This window comes from Phodopus roborovskii, unplaced genomic scaffold, assembly GCF_943737965.1.
Source record: "Phodopus roborovskii unplaced genomic scaffold, PHOROB, whole genome shotgun sequence".
Lineage (NCBI taxonomy): Eukaryota > Metazoa > Chordata > Mammalia > Rodentia > Cricetidae > Phodopus > Phodopus roborovskii.
The window spans coordinates 27,367,214-27,385,447 of record NW_026126480.1 but is presented as its reverse complement, the minus strand read 5'-3'; the positions used below and the strand labels follow the sequence as shown (position 1 = coordinate 27,385,447).

The following is an 18,234-nucleotide window of genomic DNA, read 5'->3' as shown; positions in this document are numbered from 1 at the left end:
GATTTGCAGCAGGAGACAGAAATCATCTGGTAGCTGAAAACCTCCTGGTTCATTTGTTTTTGTTTTTCAAGACAAACAAAGCTCTATGTAGCTTTGGAGCCTATCTTGGAACTCACTTCGTAGATCATGCTGGCTTCAAACTCACTGGATTCGCCTGCCTTTGCCTCCTGAGTGCTGGGATTAAAGGTGTGTACCATCACCCGACAAACCTCCTGATTTTTATAGCCTGACATCAATATGGTGTGTGTGTGTGTGTGTGGTGTGTGTGTGTGTGTGTGTGTGTGTGTGTGTGTGTGTGTGTTGCTTGGAAGTCAGGAAAACTTGCAAGAGTTTGTTCTCCCTTCCATCATGTGGATTCATTCAAGTCTCAGGCCATCAGGCTTGTTGACATGTGCTGAGCCAGCCCTGTTTTTATATTAATTTTAAGACATTATGTAGACCACACAAATCACCTCTATGGCTAGGGACCTTCTGTAATCAACCTCAACTTGTGTTTCCACCTTTTGATAGGTATTCACCCACAAGGACAGACATGATAGGTGGCCTAGGACAGGCTGGAGGACAGGCCACTTCATGATCCTGTCTTACAGAGGCAGAAACTGAGGCTCAAAGAAGAGGTGGCATGGCTCAGAGCTGGGAACTCAGGTGGCTCAGGGGTTCCCAGGGCACTGGAGCACTGCTTTGCTCTTAGCTGTCATTCTGCATTGTATTCAGTGATGCAGAGGAGTGGGGGGGGGGGAGGCAGGAGAAGGAGGGGCTGGGGTCCATCCCATCTGCCTTAGCTGCTGGAGGCCTTGCCTGAACCTAGAAAAGCCATCAAGGACCCAAGCTCTGTGGTGCTCTGCTCTAGCCAGAGGCAATGTCCTTTGGGCTCAGCATGCAGGAGTGGGGACTGTGGTCTGTGGCCTTCCTGGCCCTCCTGTCTGCAGGGGCCTTTCCACACACTGACATCAGTATCCACTCAGGTGAGCACAGGGGCCAGGGACAAGGGCAGGTTGGGGGAGGTCACTTCAAGGGACTTGAGGGCCCACTGGTGAGGCCAGCTGCCTGGGCTGCAGGAATGTTGAGGGAAGTGCTGAGGGGGCGGGGCTAAAATGTCCCTCCTGAGAGCTCAGCCCGAATGAGGGAGCATCCCAAGACCCTTAAAGTTCAAATCCCAGCTTTATAGTTTACAGGCTGTGTAACCTGGGAGACTAACTTCCTCTCCCTCCCTTTAAATTTTACTTATTCAGTCATTTACTTTTGAAACAGAATCTTGCTATTATCCCAGGCTGGTCCTGAAATCTCCTGCTTCTTGCTCCAGAGTGCTGGGGGAGTGGGGAGGACGGGTTCATAAGATCACCTCCTCCAGGCCGTGGAGAAAGTGCTTAGCACAGTACCTGTCACCACAGGGAAATGGAAATGGTATTTTTGTTAGAAATCTGATCTCCAGGACCCTTCCCCCACTCCAACCTTGGCAATGCCAACCATTCCCAGGCAACTTGGAGATGCAGATGCACTGGAAATAGATGTGCAAGATGAATACAGTTGTCCCTCTTCTGGTCTCCCTGGCAGCCTGGCTCCAGTGACACCCATCCCTATGAGCTTTATGGGATGTCCCCAGGGAATGGGGCTCATCAGCCTCAGGCATGTGATCCCCCTATATGCCATTTGTGGGATGAGAGGCAGTCAGTGAGTTTGAATTCTTCCATAGTGCAAAGGGGAGGCTGTGGCACTAACGCCAGGGAACTTCTCGAAAATTGGACCATATCCTGTTTCTCCTTGTGTCTGTGTGCACCAGCCTCTTATCTGAAGCCTCCGCCAAGTTCTTTTCAAGCATTGTTTAAAAGATTGATTAATGCTAGGGACAGTAGTATGTGTCTGTAAACACAGCATTGGGGAAGTTGAGGCAAGAGGATGGAGAGTTCAAAGCCTGAATGTATACAAATGAAGTGACAGGCTAGCCTGTGGTATTTTGTGACGCTCTCTTAAATATATATATACATGTACGTGTGTATATATGTGTACTCACAAACACCTAAATTCTAAGGCAAGACTCACAAATTCCTTACTATATATTGCCATAGTTCTAAGTACTTTTCATCATAGCTTTATGTAATCTTTACAATAAGCCTGTGATGGAGACCAGTTATTTTTATTCCTGTTTAAGTGAGATCTCCATATGGAGATTGTCATAAGGCCAGTTATTGGGCTGTCATAGTGTGGGCTGCTCAGAGTTACTGGGTAAAACACCAGTAGATAGATACCAATAAATCCTTTGTTTGTCTAAGTGTACCTCATCTATTGCATGGACAAACTTATACTAAAAATTGTTATTTATCTGAAATTCTGATTTCACTAACCACTCTTCTCCTTATTTGTTTGGCAACCCCCTGGTATGGAGGTGGGTAGCCTTGGCTCACTTGGCCAAGGCTGGGGGTTTTGCTTCTACTCAAGTTCTCTATGTGTATTAGTTAGCTTGGGTTGTCATGGCAGAACCCATAGACTGGGGCCTGAAACTGTAGAAACTTGTCTCTCAGCCTGTGGCTGGAAGTGCTTGCTGAACAACCATGAGGAGCTAAAGTTTATCCCTAATGCCAAATTAAAAGCCTGGCACCATGGTGTTCCCATAACCACAGAGCTGGGTAAGCAGAGATGGGAAGATGCCTGTCTAGCTGAATCAGTGAGCTGCGGTTCTGTGAAAGACCCTGCATCAAAAAAACAAGATGGGGAGTGAGAGAGGTAGAAAACCAACTTCAATCACATATACACCTGAATCCACTAATGCACCCATGTGTGAACATATCCACTACACGCATGCCTGAGTACACACATACACACATACCCATACATACACATATGCACGCATGCATGCATGCACACATGCACACATGCACACCAGTGGTTGAAATAATAATGGAGGGTCAGTGCACATAAGGTGTCAACACCATGACAAACATTGGAAAAAAATAACATTTTTTTCTTTGGGCACCTCTGTCATTGTGGTTGTTGGTGTTATGATGTCACGGGCAGGAGAGTTTCATTGTGACAAACAGGATTCATCAGAGACAGGGACTTCCCCACCTGTCCCCATGTGCCACTCTCTTTCATAGACAAGGCGAACCAGAATCACATGAAAGGCAGAAATCTTGGGGACCTCTGACTTAGAAATCCATTCCACTCAACCCTTCCCTACCACAGCAATTGAGGGTGCAGTGGGGTCTGGGACTGAGGCTACAGACTGATGGAGGTTTACAGTGGAGGGAGGAGACGGGAGGAGGGACACAGGACTCACACTGAGGGTGCAGGCTGACTAGGTCTGAGGTCTACAGCGGAGGAACTGAGGCTATACAATGGGGCAACTAAAGCTACAGACTGACCAAGGCCTACAGCAGGGAAACTGAGTCTGCAGACTGCTGAGCAGGACCATCACCGCTCACACAGCATTCCCCAGACTAGGGAAATGATATCAACCCAGAGATGGCGACTTGCAAGCATGAGAGCGTGCATTGCTTGGTGACTAGAAAGGACTTAATAGGGGCTCTGTGGTTCCTTGCAGACCTTAAGGGTGGATGTGCACCCCAAAGTCCTTTTGTGTTGAATGAGCTTGATTTCCTTCCTCTTCTGGATATCCCCAGCTATTCTATATAAAGCAGTACAGGGCATCAGTCATTCTCCCACAGCTCCCAGCTCTCATTACCCATCCCCTAAGCATGCTGATCTATGCACAGATCTGCTCTGCATCAGTCCTGGATTTTCTTGGAGAAAATATCCTTCATACATGCCTTGGAGGATTTAGCCAAACTAGACTTTCCCCCAAGCCTTTCCTCTGAAATTGCCTTTGATCTCATTGTTTCTGTGCATTTGAACAAGTGAAATACTTAGAGCCAGCACCTAATAGCAATAACAAAGATGATTGCCATCGGAATACTTCAGCCATCTCTGGTTCCTTGCCCCAGCTTCTGAACCCAAAACTTTCCATGCAACAACAAGGCAAAGTGATTTGAAACTCAGCACCTGCCTCTGCAGGGCCCAGGGTACAGACAGGGGATCAGTCAAGTTGTTCCACCTTCTCCTGACCCTCCAGAAACTTGGCATCACATTCTTAGCATTACATTCTTGGGAAGGTTTCTGCTGTGGTAATACTTGAAGTCTATTAGGATGCTCACTCTGCCTACACATCTTTGCAGGGAAGTAAGTACTCAGTCAAGCCGTGTGTGTGTGTGTGTGTGTGTGTGTGTGTTGAATGTTGTTTGCTCTCTGCTTATTTATTTATTTATTTTTAAGCAGGGTTTCTCACTGATCCAGTTAGGCTAGTTGGCTAATGAGTTTCTGCCTGTCTCTAACTCCCCAGCAATGAGAGCACAGAATTACATCACTGTGCCTGGTTTCTTACATTGGAGCTAGGGATCTGATGAACTCCAGTCCTCATGCTTACACAGCTGGCACTTTACCCACTGAGCCATGTCCCCAGTCCCACCCATGCACATTTTGCAGATGAAACTGAGGTAGCAGTTTCCAATCAGGGTCATCTGGTGCCAGATTCCAAGCACCTAAGCTGGGGTACAGGGGCTCAAGCAGATGGATGTCCTATCTCCTAGTGTAGATGCAATCCTGGAGCTTGCCTCAGACACTCTGGCTATTATTTCTCCCCCTGTGTAGTCACAGGACACTCTACACATACTATGGAATACCCTTTAGTATACAATAACTAATACCATGTGGGAACAGCATGAGGTCACACACATAGGAACTCAGTAAATGCTGATGTCTTTAACTGAATCTTTGTTAAACTTCATATCTGACACACTGTAGTCCCTTAGCCATCTGAAGGTTCCAGCATTCTGGTGGATGTCAAAATTATCAGATACTGGGCCCCTGGTGTAGAAAGATGCAGTAGCTGCATCTAACCAGTATCTATTTCCTGTGTTCTGGGGTGCATTGTGTAGAGAAAGATGACACAAAAGAAAAACTAAGTGCCCCCAATTATGGCACTTAGGAATCGTAGACAGGAGAATCTTAAATCCAAGGCCAGCTGAGCTACAGAGTGAGACCCTATCTGAATTCACCAAAGGCTGGGAGTGTTTGCCTAGCACATACAAATCCCCAGCACCCCAGAAATCTATGTTCAGCACAGGTGCAGTGCCTCCCCAGATGCTTTCTCTCCACTATTGGTTAAGTTCATGGACCAGAGCCTGTAGGTATGAAGCTCAACTATATTTATTCTGCTGATGAGCCATGGAACCATGAGCATGGAACCACTTCTTCCAGCAGCACTAAAGGGCTTAGGAGTTTCAGAGAGTTACAAACCTGGTCACCAGGAGCAAGTGGCAGTCTCTCCTGTCTTTGTCCGCAAAGTGGGTACGAGTCTAACATCGCTCCTGGGCTGACCTCCGGGAATCGAGCACTAAACACCCAGTGAATGGCCCCTGCTAAGATCGATCTAAGCAATGGGTTTGGAGCTTTTCCTCTGTTCTGGGGCCAAGAGAGTGTCTCAGAAAGGAAAAGGCAGAGCTCAGGATGGAAAGAGCAAGCATTGAGACCAGAGAGGCAACAGGAGGATGATAAAGGTGGCCCAGCCCTCCATCTTGCTAGAGTCTGGAAGACACTTCCCTTTAAGTCCCAGGAGTGTTGGGGCCCCACTCTGGGAATGGGGAAGGTGAGTGTGGCTTAGGGGCCTCTCAGCCTCCTCTCTTTGTCTGGTCCAGAGGCTGATCTGGGCAGGAGGAGGTGGCAGCAAAGCAGGACATCTGCAGGAGGCAGCAGAGAGCAGAGTGTTGCATCTGTGGGCGGCTGGAGGGGGGCCAGGGAAGCTCACAGCCAGATTGAGTGGGAAGGTGACAATTTATTCTTTCAAAGTGGGAGAGCTGGATTCCAAGGATGTGTTTTCATCCCAGAACAAACTCAGCTCCCAAAGGCTTTGACTCCCCCCACCACACACACACACACACACACACACACACACACACACACACACACACACACACACACACACACAGAGCTGGGAGACCTTGGCTGACCATGCAGTTTGGCTTCTCGGTTTCCTGAGCAACAAGCCTCCTCCTCTTCCTGTTCTGCACCTCCAGTCTGCCTCTCTCCCTCTATCCCCCATATCTCCCTCCAGCCTCACCTTGGATTCCTTCTCAGACTCTTAGGCTGTTGGACCACTCCAACCCCCTGCCACACTCCATCCTCTGCCTGCACCATGCCCAATGCCCGGAGCACTCTGACTCTTAACATAGTCCACGTCTCTGCTGATACATTAACTGTTACAGGTAGATCTTCAAGTCTCTGTCCTAACTACTTGTAAGGTCCTTTCTGACAGGGACCAGAGAGTCATTAATTCTTTCCCTCAAAGGGGCAAACAAATAATGTTTCCAATTTTGCCTGCAAGCCTCACACCCACAAGTTAAATATTAATGACATCATTATTTCTGTGTGCTCTCTCAAAAAAAAAAATCTTGTGCTCCATGGGCTACCTCTGAGCAATTCTGTGACCTTTGACAAGGTAGTCAACCTCTGTGTGTTCTGAGTAACAGCCTACCTGATAGGATGTGAAGATTAAACTAATAACAGGTACAAAGCACTTAGCACAGGGCCTAGCATACACCACGTGGTCAGTAAAGTTTGGTTCTGGTTATTGCATTACCACCATTTTCTGAAGGTCAATATACAAATCCAGCAGCACGCCTAAAAAGATGAACAGACTAGCAAAGGCTAGTTAGTGCTCCAGTTGATGAAAAACCTTTTAACCCCAGCTCTTAATCTCTCAGAGGCAAAGGGAGAGGGGGAAATACCAGACAGCTGGGAGTTCATTTTTGTGCCTCCCAACCCTCCAATTAATGGTTTTTGCTTGCCTGGATGGAAGGAGAGATTTGGGCAGTGACCTGCCACAGTCCCATTTTCTGGTTTATTTCAACCCAGGCATGCAGAAATTCCTTTTTCCTTAGTGAGGGAAAACAACCTCAAAGGGATCAGATTGGGAAGATGCAGAATAACTCCCAAAGTATTTTCCACCTTGGGGAAGAAGGCTGCTTTCAGGGGGCAGGGGTGGGGAGAAGCGATGTCAGGATCTCTTTCCTATGTAGCCCTGGCTGGCTTGGAACTCACTATGTAGACCAGACCATCTATGAACCCATAAAGATTCATCTGCCTCTGTCTCCTGAATGTTGTGATTAAAGGTATGTGCCACAATGCCTGGTGCTTTTGGAGATAGGGTCTCTCACTAACCTTGAAGTTTCACCTAGCAGCTAGACTGGCTGGCCAGCAAACTCCGAGGATCTGCTTGACTCTACACCCCCACCCCAATGCTGGGATTATAGTCATGGATCACCAAGCTGAGCTTTTTCTGTGGCTACTAGAGATCTGAATGTTGGGTCCTCATGGTTGCACAGTAGGCACTTTATCCACTGATTCATCTCCCCTATTCACTACGTTAAGATTCTCAGAGTCAGTCAGCTATGGTCGCCATTTGAAGGCAGAGATTCTGTGCTTCTGGGTTGTTACAAGAGAGGTTGGACTCCAGGTGTCTTCGAGCAGACATCTGAGGAAAAAGAGAATGTGCCCATGACTCACACCAGGTCAGACACAGAGCTGACCAGTACACAGGTGTCCAGGGACCTGCTGCTCACTGCATGCATCTCTCAACTCAGTGGATGGAAGGTTCTCAATTGTCTGCCTCTCCCAGCAGCTACCTTCTGTTTCCAAGAACAACAGCCCCAAGAAGTTTCAAGAGGGGCCAAGACTTAAGAGGACTTTATCAACTCAAACACCATAACCTTGTTGTTTTCTTTTTAACCTTATTGAATGTGCATTGGTATGAAGGTGTCAGATCCTCTGGAACTGGAGTCACAGACAGTTGTGAACTGCCATACGGGTGCTGGGAATTGAACCCAGGTCCTCTGGGAGAGCAGCTGGTGCTCTTAACCACTGAGTCATCTCTCCAGTCCCAGCCTTATTGTTTTCAGGGTGTTGCTTTTCACAATTAACAAATGATTCTGACCCCAGCAAAAGATAAAAGTCTTGCTTCTAGTTTGTCAGTAATGTGCACACTTGCCAGATAGCCTGGAATTGAAAACTGAAACAAGGTGCAATTTCTTGCTTACAAAATTTGCAAAGATTCCCAAGGAAGTGATGGCAGTAAAGACTGGCAAGGGCAGAGTGAGATGAGTCCCTCAGCCATGAAGAGAGGGAAAATTGCTTTCAGGAGACAATTTAGAAATTGTATCAAAGTCATCCATTTTATCTCTTCAGAAAACCACCAGTAACACTGACAAAGCTTGTTGTACAAAACTGTTGTCTCAGTATTATCCTTAGTAGATTTTTATTTAGAGAGAGAGAGGATGGAAGGAAGGAAGGAAGAAAGGAAGAAATTAGTCTAATTATCCAAAAATAAAGTAGTTATTAAACTCTAGGAAGGCTATTTGGGGGCTATTCAAGAGCTATTTAAAACAATGTTAATAAGGGCTGCAAAAGTGGCTCAGCAGTTAAGAGAAAATCCAAGTTCTGTCCCAGCACCCACAAGGTGGCTCACAACCACCTGTAATTACAGCATCAGGGGAGCCACTGCCCCCTTCTGGCTCAGTAGACATCATCATACAAGTGGCACCTGCACAGGCACAGCATATACACATACATAATGCATAAATGTTTAAAATAACTCTCGTTTGTTTGTTTTTTGTATGTTTGTTTGTTTGTTTGTTTGTTTGAGACAGGGTCTTTCTATGGAGGCTTGAAGTGTGCCTATAGTTTTAGACTTCAGGCACAGAACTGTGCTAATCATAATGGATGTGTTTTACTCTTAAAAATGTGTAATAAGTTGCGGAGACAACATGAGCACCACCGATCTTCCTCCTGCTCTGCTTTCTCTCGATCCCCAGCCCTGTCAGAGGTGCCCCAGATGACCCTGCTGTGTCCCTTGTTCTGGACAGAGTTCAAAGGTCACTGCTACAGATTCTTTCCCATCAATAAGACCTGGGCCGAGGCCGACCTGCACTGCTCTCAGTTCACTGTCGGTAGGAAATCTGCCAAGCTGGCCTCCATCCACAGGTGAGTGGACTGCCAAGGCCTCTGTGGTTTAGCCAAGTGCCCTTGGGGAAAGGATTTGGAGTCTGACGTCTCCAACTGGCTTCTGGCTCAGGTCATGGAAGCTACTTCTTACCCAGCACAGTTTTTCACTGAAGTTATCCTGGGTGAAACAGAGGGCAAATAGCACAGCGGTAGCAGCAAAGAGCATGCTGGGAGAATCATCTTTATAATTGCCCGTTTTGTGCCATGCACTGCAGGGCATCAGAGCTCTTGATCCGGTGACACAGCTGACCTAATAAACATGTGTGGAACAGAAACAGGTGGGCCAGGAAGATGGCTTGGTAGGTAAAAGCACCAACTATACAAGTCTGACCTCAGAAACTGAGCTGGGTGGGAGGGGGGCGGATACATCTGCATCTGACACGAATCTGTATCCAGCACTCCTTGTGTGAGGTGGTAGGTAGAGACAGAGTTACCTGGAAGCTTGCAGGTTGGCTCCCTGGAGTTAGCAACAAAGCAGAAACAAGAGAGACTTTTCCTCAACAAGGTGGAAGGCACAAGCATCTCCCCTGACCTCCACTCCAGGTGAGATACACTCCATGGTGGACACTCCCACAGAATGGGAGCCCCTTTAAAGTGCATTGGGAACATACTTGTGGGAGCTGGTAGACCTTTGGTCCAGGACTAGTGCGATGACTTCCCTGATGCACTGAAGTTCACCTCTTATCCATGATAGGAACCACTTGTCAGGGGGATCTGTCCATCTGGTTGTGTGAACAACTGAGTGACCTGTGCTGCCATTTGTCTGTTTGCCCTCACACCCTTCCTCTGCCCTCCTGACTCTAGTTGATGGCTTTTTCTGGGCTCACTGATAATAAGGCACTAGGTGAACCATGCTTTGGGTGAGCAGTTGCCTTGACTTTCCTCAAGAAAGTTTCCAAACAGGAAGGACAGAGCAAAGACTGGGATCTTCTCCACACATCTTCCTTCTGCCAGGGGGAAAATGCTTCCCAGACACTCCCTGAAAGTCTTGCCTTTCAGCTAGGTATTTGAGCTGGCTCCTTTGGCAGTGTTAACTTCAAAGAGACTGGGGAAAGAAATATGCCTTCCTAGGCTATGACATTTACAGTAGGAAGATGAAATCATCTTATGGGAATGGCTTTGGGGCAGACAGCCAATTGAGTCTGCTTCAAGTCCAGCTTGCTACGAGGATAAAATGAATCCATAGCTACATAACATGAAACACAGTTCTAACATAAATGAGTACCTGCAGCCTGTGAGTCTGTCTTACTATGTCCATCTAGTCACCCTTCCTTCCCTATGTTCCTCTATTTTTCTATCCATTCATCATCCATCCTTTATCAATTATCCATCCATTTATCTATTCCCACTTTCTTCCATCCATTCATCTATCTCTTTGTCCTTCCATCCATTCATCTCTGTTTCTTCATTGTTTTAGACAATGAGCAAACACCAAGGCCCCTCATTGGTTTCTTTGTTGATAACCTTCTGAAATCAAGGCTGGAACTCCTTCAAAAAGACACTGAGTGGACTGAGCAACTTCAAGCCCACAGCTGAATTTCCCAGAAAAGAGACAGACAGACAGACAGACAGACAGAATATATTAGTGGTGCTATGTGAGAAAAAATTATGAAAGAGGAAGGACTGGCAGTGCAAGGAGAGAGAACAAAAGTGGGTGTTGGAAATCTCATTAAGTCATTCGGTATACTTGATACAATGTGTGGCACTTCCGTTGTTCTTTTTGTCTTCAATACGACCCACGTCATTTGTAGTGTATTTGAAGTGGTAGTAAGTAGTGTGCTGAGTCTCTCTCTAAGCTGGCATGGTTGGCCACATATGGTTGGCCTAATTAAAAATGATGGGAGGACTAGGGAGATGGCTCAGTTGCTAAAAGCACTCACTCCACAATTGGGAAGATCAGAGTTCAGATCCCAACATCTACATAACATGCCAAGTGCCCCAGCAAATGCCTATAGCCCCAGTTCCAAGGATGGCAAGACAGAACAATTGCTAGCACTTACTGGCTTCCAGCCTAGCCAAGAATGCACAAGCCCCAGGTTCATGGATAGAGTGTCTCAAAGGAATATCACTCAGAGAGTGGTAGAGGGAGACGCTCAGGCTGCTGCACCTATACACAAGTGTGCACACAAGTACACATGTGTGCACACACTCAGGCAGACACACACAAGTAAATACATAGGTTAGTTAATTAACAAAAGTCTTAAGAGAACAGAAAAGAAATGAAGAGTTACAGCCTGTCCTCTTTTTACTTAGCCCAGAAACAATAACAAGCATGCTTTAGACTCCGCCCTATGGAAAGGAGTGGTGGTAACTGCTGCTATGCTTCCTACATCCACAGCTGGGACGAGAACATCTTTGTGTATGACCTGGTGAACAGCTGTGTTCCTGACATCCCGGCTAACATCTGGATGGGCCTTCATGACCACAGGCAGGTGAGCTGAGGAAGCCACAGCTATCAGATCCCGTGGAGAAACTCAAGCCAAGGCTCCACTTTGATTTAATAATGCCAGGTCACAGTTATGCATCCAGCACATAGACAGCCCAGTCAGCCATGGAAGAGGATATGACAATGACCTGTCCAGTTAGTCCTGGAAGTGGATGTGACACTGACCTGCCTCAGATTGTCATAGAGGTGGATGTGACTGGAACATAGAGGATAATCAGAGAAAGTCTTTGTTTTGACTCAGATTCTCTGAAACAAACAAAAAATGTCACTAGATATATGAGAGTCCTTTTTTAAAAACCCCTTCAGCATCACTGAACCCAAGGCTCACACACAGTAGATAAGTGAGCACTCGATTACTGAGCTCCATCCCCAGCCCACTGCATTGTTTATTTTGAGATGAAGTGTCTTTTGATTGTCTGGGTTCACCCTGAGATCATTCTATGTTGTGGAAGAATCTGAGTTTGGCTCCCTGTCTCAGCCCTAGGTTCAGTCCCTAGAACCTCAAACAAGTAAACAAAAAATAGGAAATGTAATATGGACTTGAGATACAGTGATAGGTTCCACAGAGGCCCTGGGTTCCATCTCCAGCACCATAAAACTAATGACTAAATGATAAATAATAAAACAAATGTTGCCATTTAAAGTAGCAGCATTAAAATTAGATCAGCCATCATGCCAGTCCCTTACCTCTGTCCCAGTGTCCTCCCTTGAATAAGGACTTCTAAAGGGGGGAAAGGTGGAATGGTATGGAAATTTCTGCTGAAGGAACCACTGTGTGCCAACTAAAGTATGCAATTAAAACTCTTGCTCATTTTAACTGTATTTTAAAGTAATTCCCAAAAACTTGGGGGGGGGTAATTTAAATCATCCTAACCAATAAAAATAAATAAAATTAAATTAGAACTACATTAATCATAATTTTAAAAATTATGTGTAATAGTCTGGCAGTAGTGGCACATACATTTAATCCCAGCACTTGGGAAGCAGAGGCAGGCAGTTCTCTATGGAACCAGCCTGATCTACAGAATGAGTTCCAAGACAGCCAAGGCTACACAGAGAAACCATGTCTCAGCAAAAAAGGAGAGCGAGAGTGAGAGAGAGAGGGGGGAAAGAAGGAAAAGGAAAGGAAAGGAAAGGAAAGAATGTGTATTATAAGACTTAATAACCCTAACAAACAAGACTGACAAAGGCTCCATGTGGCCATTCACATACTTTGAAAATCACTCAACCCTCAGACCTCTGTGGGATATTCACCCTGCTGTATTGAACAGGAAACTGAATTTCAGAAAGGTTGAGTAATGTGCCTAGGTCACAGACCAAGGAAGGTGGATAGAGAGAAAACCTTGAGCTCTGTCCGCCCCCTCTATGCTATTCCACTGTATAGAAAAGACTTCAGAATCATCCATGCTTCAAGAGGTACTTTTCTAAAGACCAGAATAGATGACACAAAGGTGTGACTCCTGCTCCCATCCTTGCTGGTGTCATTCTTTCTACCATTGGTTTGCATACTCACTCCAGAACCCATCAGATTTCCAGCAGGACTTCTCTTGCAATAGAACAGCATAGTTCCAGACCAGGAAAGAAACTTATGGACATTTGAGTAAAAAAGTGGAGAAGAGTAAGTCTCACTGACTAAAGAAGGACAGTGCTTAGGTGTTGGGTAAAGGAATCAGGTCTGCCTGGGTTTGGGTACCAACACTGATGGATCTGGGCCAACTCATCCATGTGCCAGTTTTCTGAGAATGACAATGCCTGCAGTGCAGAGTGGTGAGGACAAAATAAGTCAAGTTCACATGATAAGAGCCAAACAAGGCATCTGTGAAGAGCAGTGCAGACAACCATAGTATGCAGACAAATGTTTTTTTCCATCTGCCAGTTGCCAAATAACCAACATGGAGACTTAAAGTTAATTACAAATGCTCGGCCAATAGCTCAGGCTTGTTACTAGTTAAATCTTACACTTAAATTAATCCATATTTTTTAATCTATGCTTTAGCACATGTCTCAGTACCTTTTTTCAGTATGGCATGTTCCATTTTACTTCTCTTTGAGTCTGCTTGGGACTCCAGACTCCACCCTTCTCCTTCCCAGCATTCTTAGTTTGGCTCTCCTGACTAACTTTATCCTGTTCAGCTATTGGCCAGCCAGATTCTTTATTAAACCAATCACTGCAACATATATCCATACAGTGTATAGGAATATCCCACAGTAATACACATTACAAGTAAGATCTTTAATACAAGGTGGCAGGCGTGAAGTACTATAATGTTGTACCTACACTGGAGCTGACCCAGTATTTGGTCTTCCTCTCTACTTCCTTGCTTCTGAATGGACCCCAGGAAGGGCAGTTTGAGTGGACGGATGGCTCTCCTTATGACTACAGTTATTGGGACAGGAGCCAGCCTGGTGATGGCATCCATACAGACCCAGAAGAAGACTGTGTGCAGATGTGGTACCGACCAAGTAGTGGTAGGTACCCCTGGGACCTGAATTCTCACAGAGATGTTGAAGAGATATTGTGGTGGATGAGGAAGAACCCTGAAGGATGGGGGAATGCGATGAGGAGATGGGGAGTGGAGTCACCATGAGGGATGGGGAGACATCAAGGAGCATGGAGAAGCACCATGGGGAAAGGAGGATGATAATGAGGATTAAGAGATCATATTTTTCAGAACCTTGGAGAGCAGCTAGAGTCCCTGGGAATGGGATACTATCTACGGTAGAAGTATTTCAAGTGATCTTTAATGATTCACTGACACTTAGGCTCTAAATGGATGAAAGGGCATTAGAGAATTAGAGTGGGTAGCAGAGTTTCATTAAGTTCTTTGATGTGTACAGTGCAGCCTATATCCATTTTTAAAATTTTTTGCACTGAGTTTAATCTCCTGGGTCAGCTCAGCAGGGCACCAAAGTCCAAGCCCTGAGCCCAGGCTGGTACTTATGCATATTAGACAGAATACAGTTGTGTGAGCACATGCCTGGGTTTGAATTCCAGCCCCATTGCTTTGTAGCTATGCTCTTGTAGGTTGTAATTCACCCTGAGAGTCTGTTTCCTCTCCTGGGAAATGGGCTTAATATCTACCCCTATGTAAAGGCCACTGAGATAACTGAGGGACAGCTGGCAGAGTAATAGGAGCATGAGCTCCTTGAGCTATCGTCTGAACGCACATTCTGTGCTCTATCAACTATGGAGCCAAGGTAATCCAGGCTCCAGAGAGATGCAAAACTTCTTCAAGGTCACAGAGCAGGCAAGAAATGAAGCTAAGTCTGAAACATGCACAGAATCCCAGATCAAGAATCTCCCTGCTCTTCTCTATTCCTTCTTCCTCCCCTGAGGAGTGGTGGGATATAAAAATGATTTATCCTAGGGGCCATCCTGAAGTCCAGCATACAGAGCTGGGGTGGTCTCTAAGCAAAGTCTGCCCTCCCCAAACCAGTGGCAGATCAAACCCAGCTTTATGAGAAATGAAGATCAGAGAGCTGTCTTGGCAAGTGAGGCCAGCTGGAGAGGACTTTTACTCCAGAGCAGCTACGCAGTGACTTTTAATGCAGTAGATGGATCTTTACCCAGACTCTCTGCTTCTTCTGTTGACAGCACTGAGGTCCTGGAATGATAACACCTGCCACATGAAGTTCCCCTTTGTCTGCAAGATCCCGTCTCTGAGCATCCAGTAGTGCACTCCTCTGGCATGAACTCAGCACCAGGAGGTTTTGCAGTGGTGTCTAGAGCAAAGCTCACGCTAAGTAAATGTACACACACATAGAAGGGAAGTCCAGGCAGAGATTCTCAATAAGCTGGTCTTACTAGTCAGTGGCCAAGAGACAGCAGACCAACTCACATAAGTCCCAGCACCCTGGACTGAACTGAATTTTGTCATCCTGGTCAGGCCTCCAGTCCATGCTTGAAGTGGTCACTTTGACATTGGTTAACTGGTTAGCCCTGATGTGATGTGCATCGCTGAGGCAGAGTGGCTGGGAGCTGAGACCCTCTGTGGGTGCGAGCTTCAGTTCTGTTCAGAAGAGTTGGGTTTAACGACAAAGTGTCCATGGAAGCAGAAAAATTGGATTCGGTTCTAAGCTGTACCCCTTACTTAATACATGACCTCAGATAAGTTACTTCTCTTGTGAGAACCTTGGTCTGTACAGTGAGTGGAAAAGAAACATATTAAAACATCTAAGGAATGTCGACTTCAAGGGGCCTGATGGGTCGGAGGACTTCAGTGTGTGGGAGCTGTTACTACTATTAATGCCAATGGTGGGGTTTTACTCCCCGTATTTCCTTGCCAGAAGAGTGGGTTACATCCAACACACATAAGGATTCAAGGAGGCAAATTTTTGACCCAGCAAACTTTTTCAATAAAGGATCACAAGCAGATATTTTACATTTATGCACCATCTGCAGCTGTGAAACTTTCATTGTTTGATAGCTGCTGTGGGTTCAGGACTGTTGTCTAAAAGCCTAAGCTTTGTAGAACGATCATGTTACTGTTCTGTTGCCATTACAAACACCAGAAACAAAAGCAGCTGGGGAGGGGTTTATTTCATCTTACACTTTATAGTCCATCACTAAGAGAATTCAAGACAGAGGCCTGCAGCAGAAACAATGAAGGAATGCTGCTTATGGGCTTGCTTCCCTGGCTTGCTCAGCTAGCTTTCTTATACAGTCCAGGCCCACCAGACTAGAGATGGCACCTATTACAGTGAGCTGGGCCCTTCTACATTAATTATTAATCAAAAAATGCCTGTGCCAGGTAGTAGTGGTGCATACCTCTAATCCCAGAACTTGGGAGGCAGAGGCAGATGAATCTCTGTGAGTTCAAAGCCATACTGGTCTACAAAGAACATTCTAGGACCAGCCAGGGCTACACAAAGAAGCCCTGTCTCAAAAAACCAAGGAGAGGGAAGTGATGCCCAAAGACACGGCCATCTGATCAAGGTAATTCATCAGTTGAGATTCCCTCCTCATAAGTGTCTCCAGATTTGTGTCCAGTTGACGGCTAGAGGTAACCATGACAACGTGTCATGAAATCTCCTTCTTTGGGCCCCTTTTTCCAATTATGTAAATTTTATTTTTAACTGTCACATTGCATAAAAGCAAGCATCAAACCAAATGGGGCTACAGAGTGCTGACCCCTGGCCACATGGTTTTACTGGGTGAGTGGGAGGGAAAACACGAACAGCAAGGACTGTAGGAGAATAAGGTTCAAGGGTCCAGGATTCCAAGCCAAGTTCTGCACCTCTCTCAGGATGCATCTCAGTTCCTTTTTTGTTTTTTCTTCTTCTTCTGTTAATGTGATAAAAATTCCCTGACAAAAAGAACCTAAGGAAAGGAAAGGTATATTCTGCTTCACAGTTCACAAGTGCAGTCCTTCATAGCATCAGGAACTTGAGGCAACAGTTTGAGTCATATCTATAATCAGGAAACAGAACTGAGTGTTCAGCTAGCCTCCTTTTTATGCATCCCAGCCCCCAAACCCAGATAATAGAGCAGCCCTCCTTTGGGGTGAGTCTTTGAACTAACCTAATCTAAGTAAGCCCTCACAGGTGTGCCTGGAGGCTTACTGCTAGGCGATTCTGAATCATGATAAGTTGACAGTTAACATTAACCATCACATAGTAGGACCATATGTATCCCTAACCCCTCTATATATGTTTATTCACTGGTCTAGTAACATGCTGTCCTATCTCAGCACTGTTGCAGGAATAAGATGGTGATGGATGTCATGCTATACATCACTGATGCAATAAAAAGGCATCCATTGTCAGCATGTGTCAAGCACTTCCAAGAGGTCAACATGATGCTTAGGGCAAAAGTAGTAAAAGTAGCACTGAAGCCATTTAACTCAGATGCTTAGATTCTTGGGTGAGAAAACTGGGAGTCAATAGGATTACATCAGCTAGTTAAGAGGCTGAGCCAGGAAGCCAGTACAATGTCTGCAGTTATCAGAGATAAAAGCTCATATGTGGACTTTATAGTCAGTCTCAGGTGGGAATAAATGCAATCCTGAACAGAGCCACGGGTGGGAATAAATGCAATTCTGAACAGAGCCATGGATGGGAAAGAGTTAGTTGTCTAAAGGAGGTGTTTTTCAAGGGACGAGTGGGGTTAGGGGATAGATGGAGGTTAACAAATGTTCTCAGAAACATCTAGGCTTGAGTGAGCAAGAACAGAGATGGGGCCATGTGAGGTTAGAGTGTCACTGTAGGAAAGGGTCCTCCCCAAAATGGCTACTGTCAAGCCCTAATCAGCAGTAGGGGCTAGAGATACCCAGCATCTCCATCCTTTCCACCAGTTTCCTCTTCATTTCCAGTGTGAGATGTATCCAACTACAGGCCAGATGATAAAAATCTAGATACCATGTAGACCACACCAATACCCTTAGGAACTGCAGAGAGGCCTGGGAGAGTCCACACTTCAAAGGACATCAAATAGATGACCAGCTAACTTTGAGGTTCTGTCCCAATGAGTCCCAGTGAGGTTTGCCCCTCACTGCAGGCAGCAAGTCCCTGTGGCTTTCATCCCAAGGTGCCTCAAACCTGTCCTGGCTGTTGCTCTTCCTGTACGACCAAAGCCTTTTGTGCATAGATGTCCAGTCCAGTTAGCCACATGGCTGCTGCCTGTTCCTGTTATGCGGCTCCCTCTGATATAGCAGGACAGAAACTGTACTTACTAAAAAAGATTGACTTCTCACTCAAGCCCACAAAGTAACTAAATACCTGATATAACGCCAGGCATCTCT

The 18,234-nt window shown here is 45.9% G+C and overlaps 1 protein-coding gene across 1 annotated transcript; it reads left to right on the top strand.

Moving 5' to 3' along the window:
• Positions 1-852: 852 nt before the first annotated feature.
• On the top strand, positions 853-15,177 carry Clec19a (C-type lectin domain containing 19A). Its single transcript, XM_051192045.1, has 5 exons — positions 853-965; positions 8,859-9,027; positions 11,387-11,480; positions 13,834-13,963; positions 15,090-15,177. Exons 1-5 carry the CDS (start codon positions 860-862, stop codon positions 15,167-15,169), a joined length of 579 nt encoding a protein of 192 aa, XP_051048002.1. The 5' UTR covers positions 853-859; the 3' UTR covers positions 15,170-15,177.
• Positions 15,178-18,234: the final 3,057 nt, after the last annotated feature.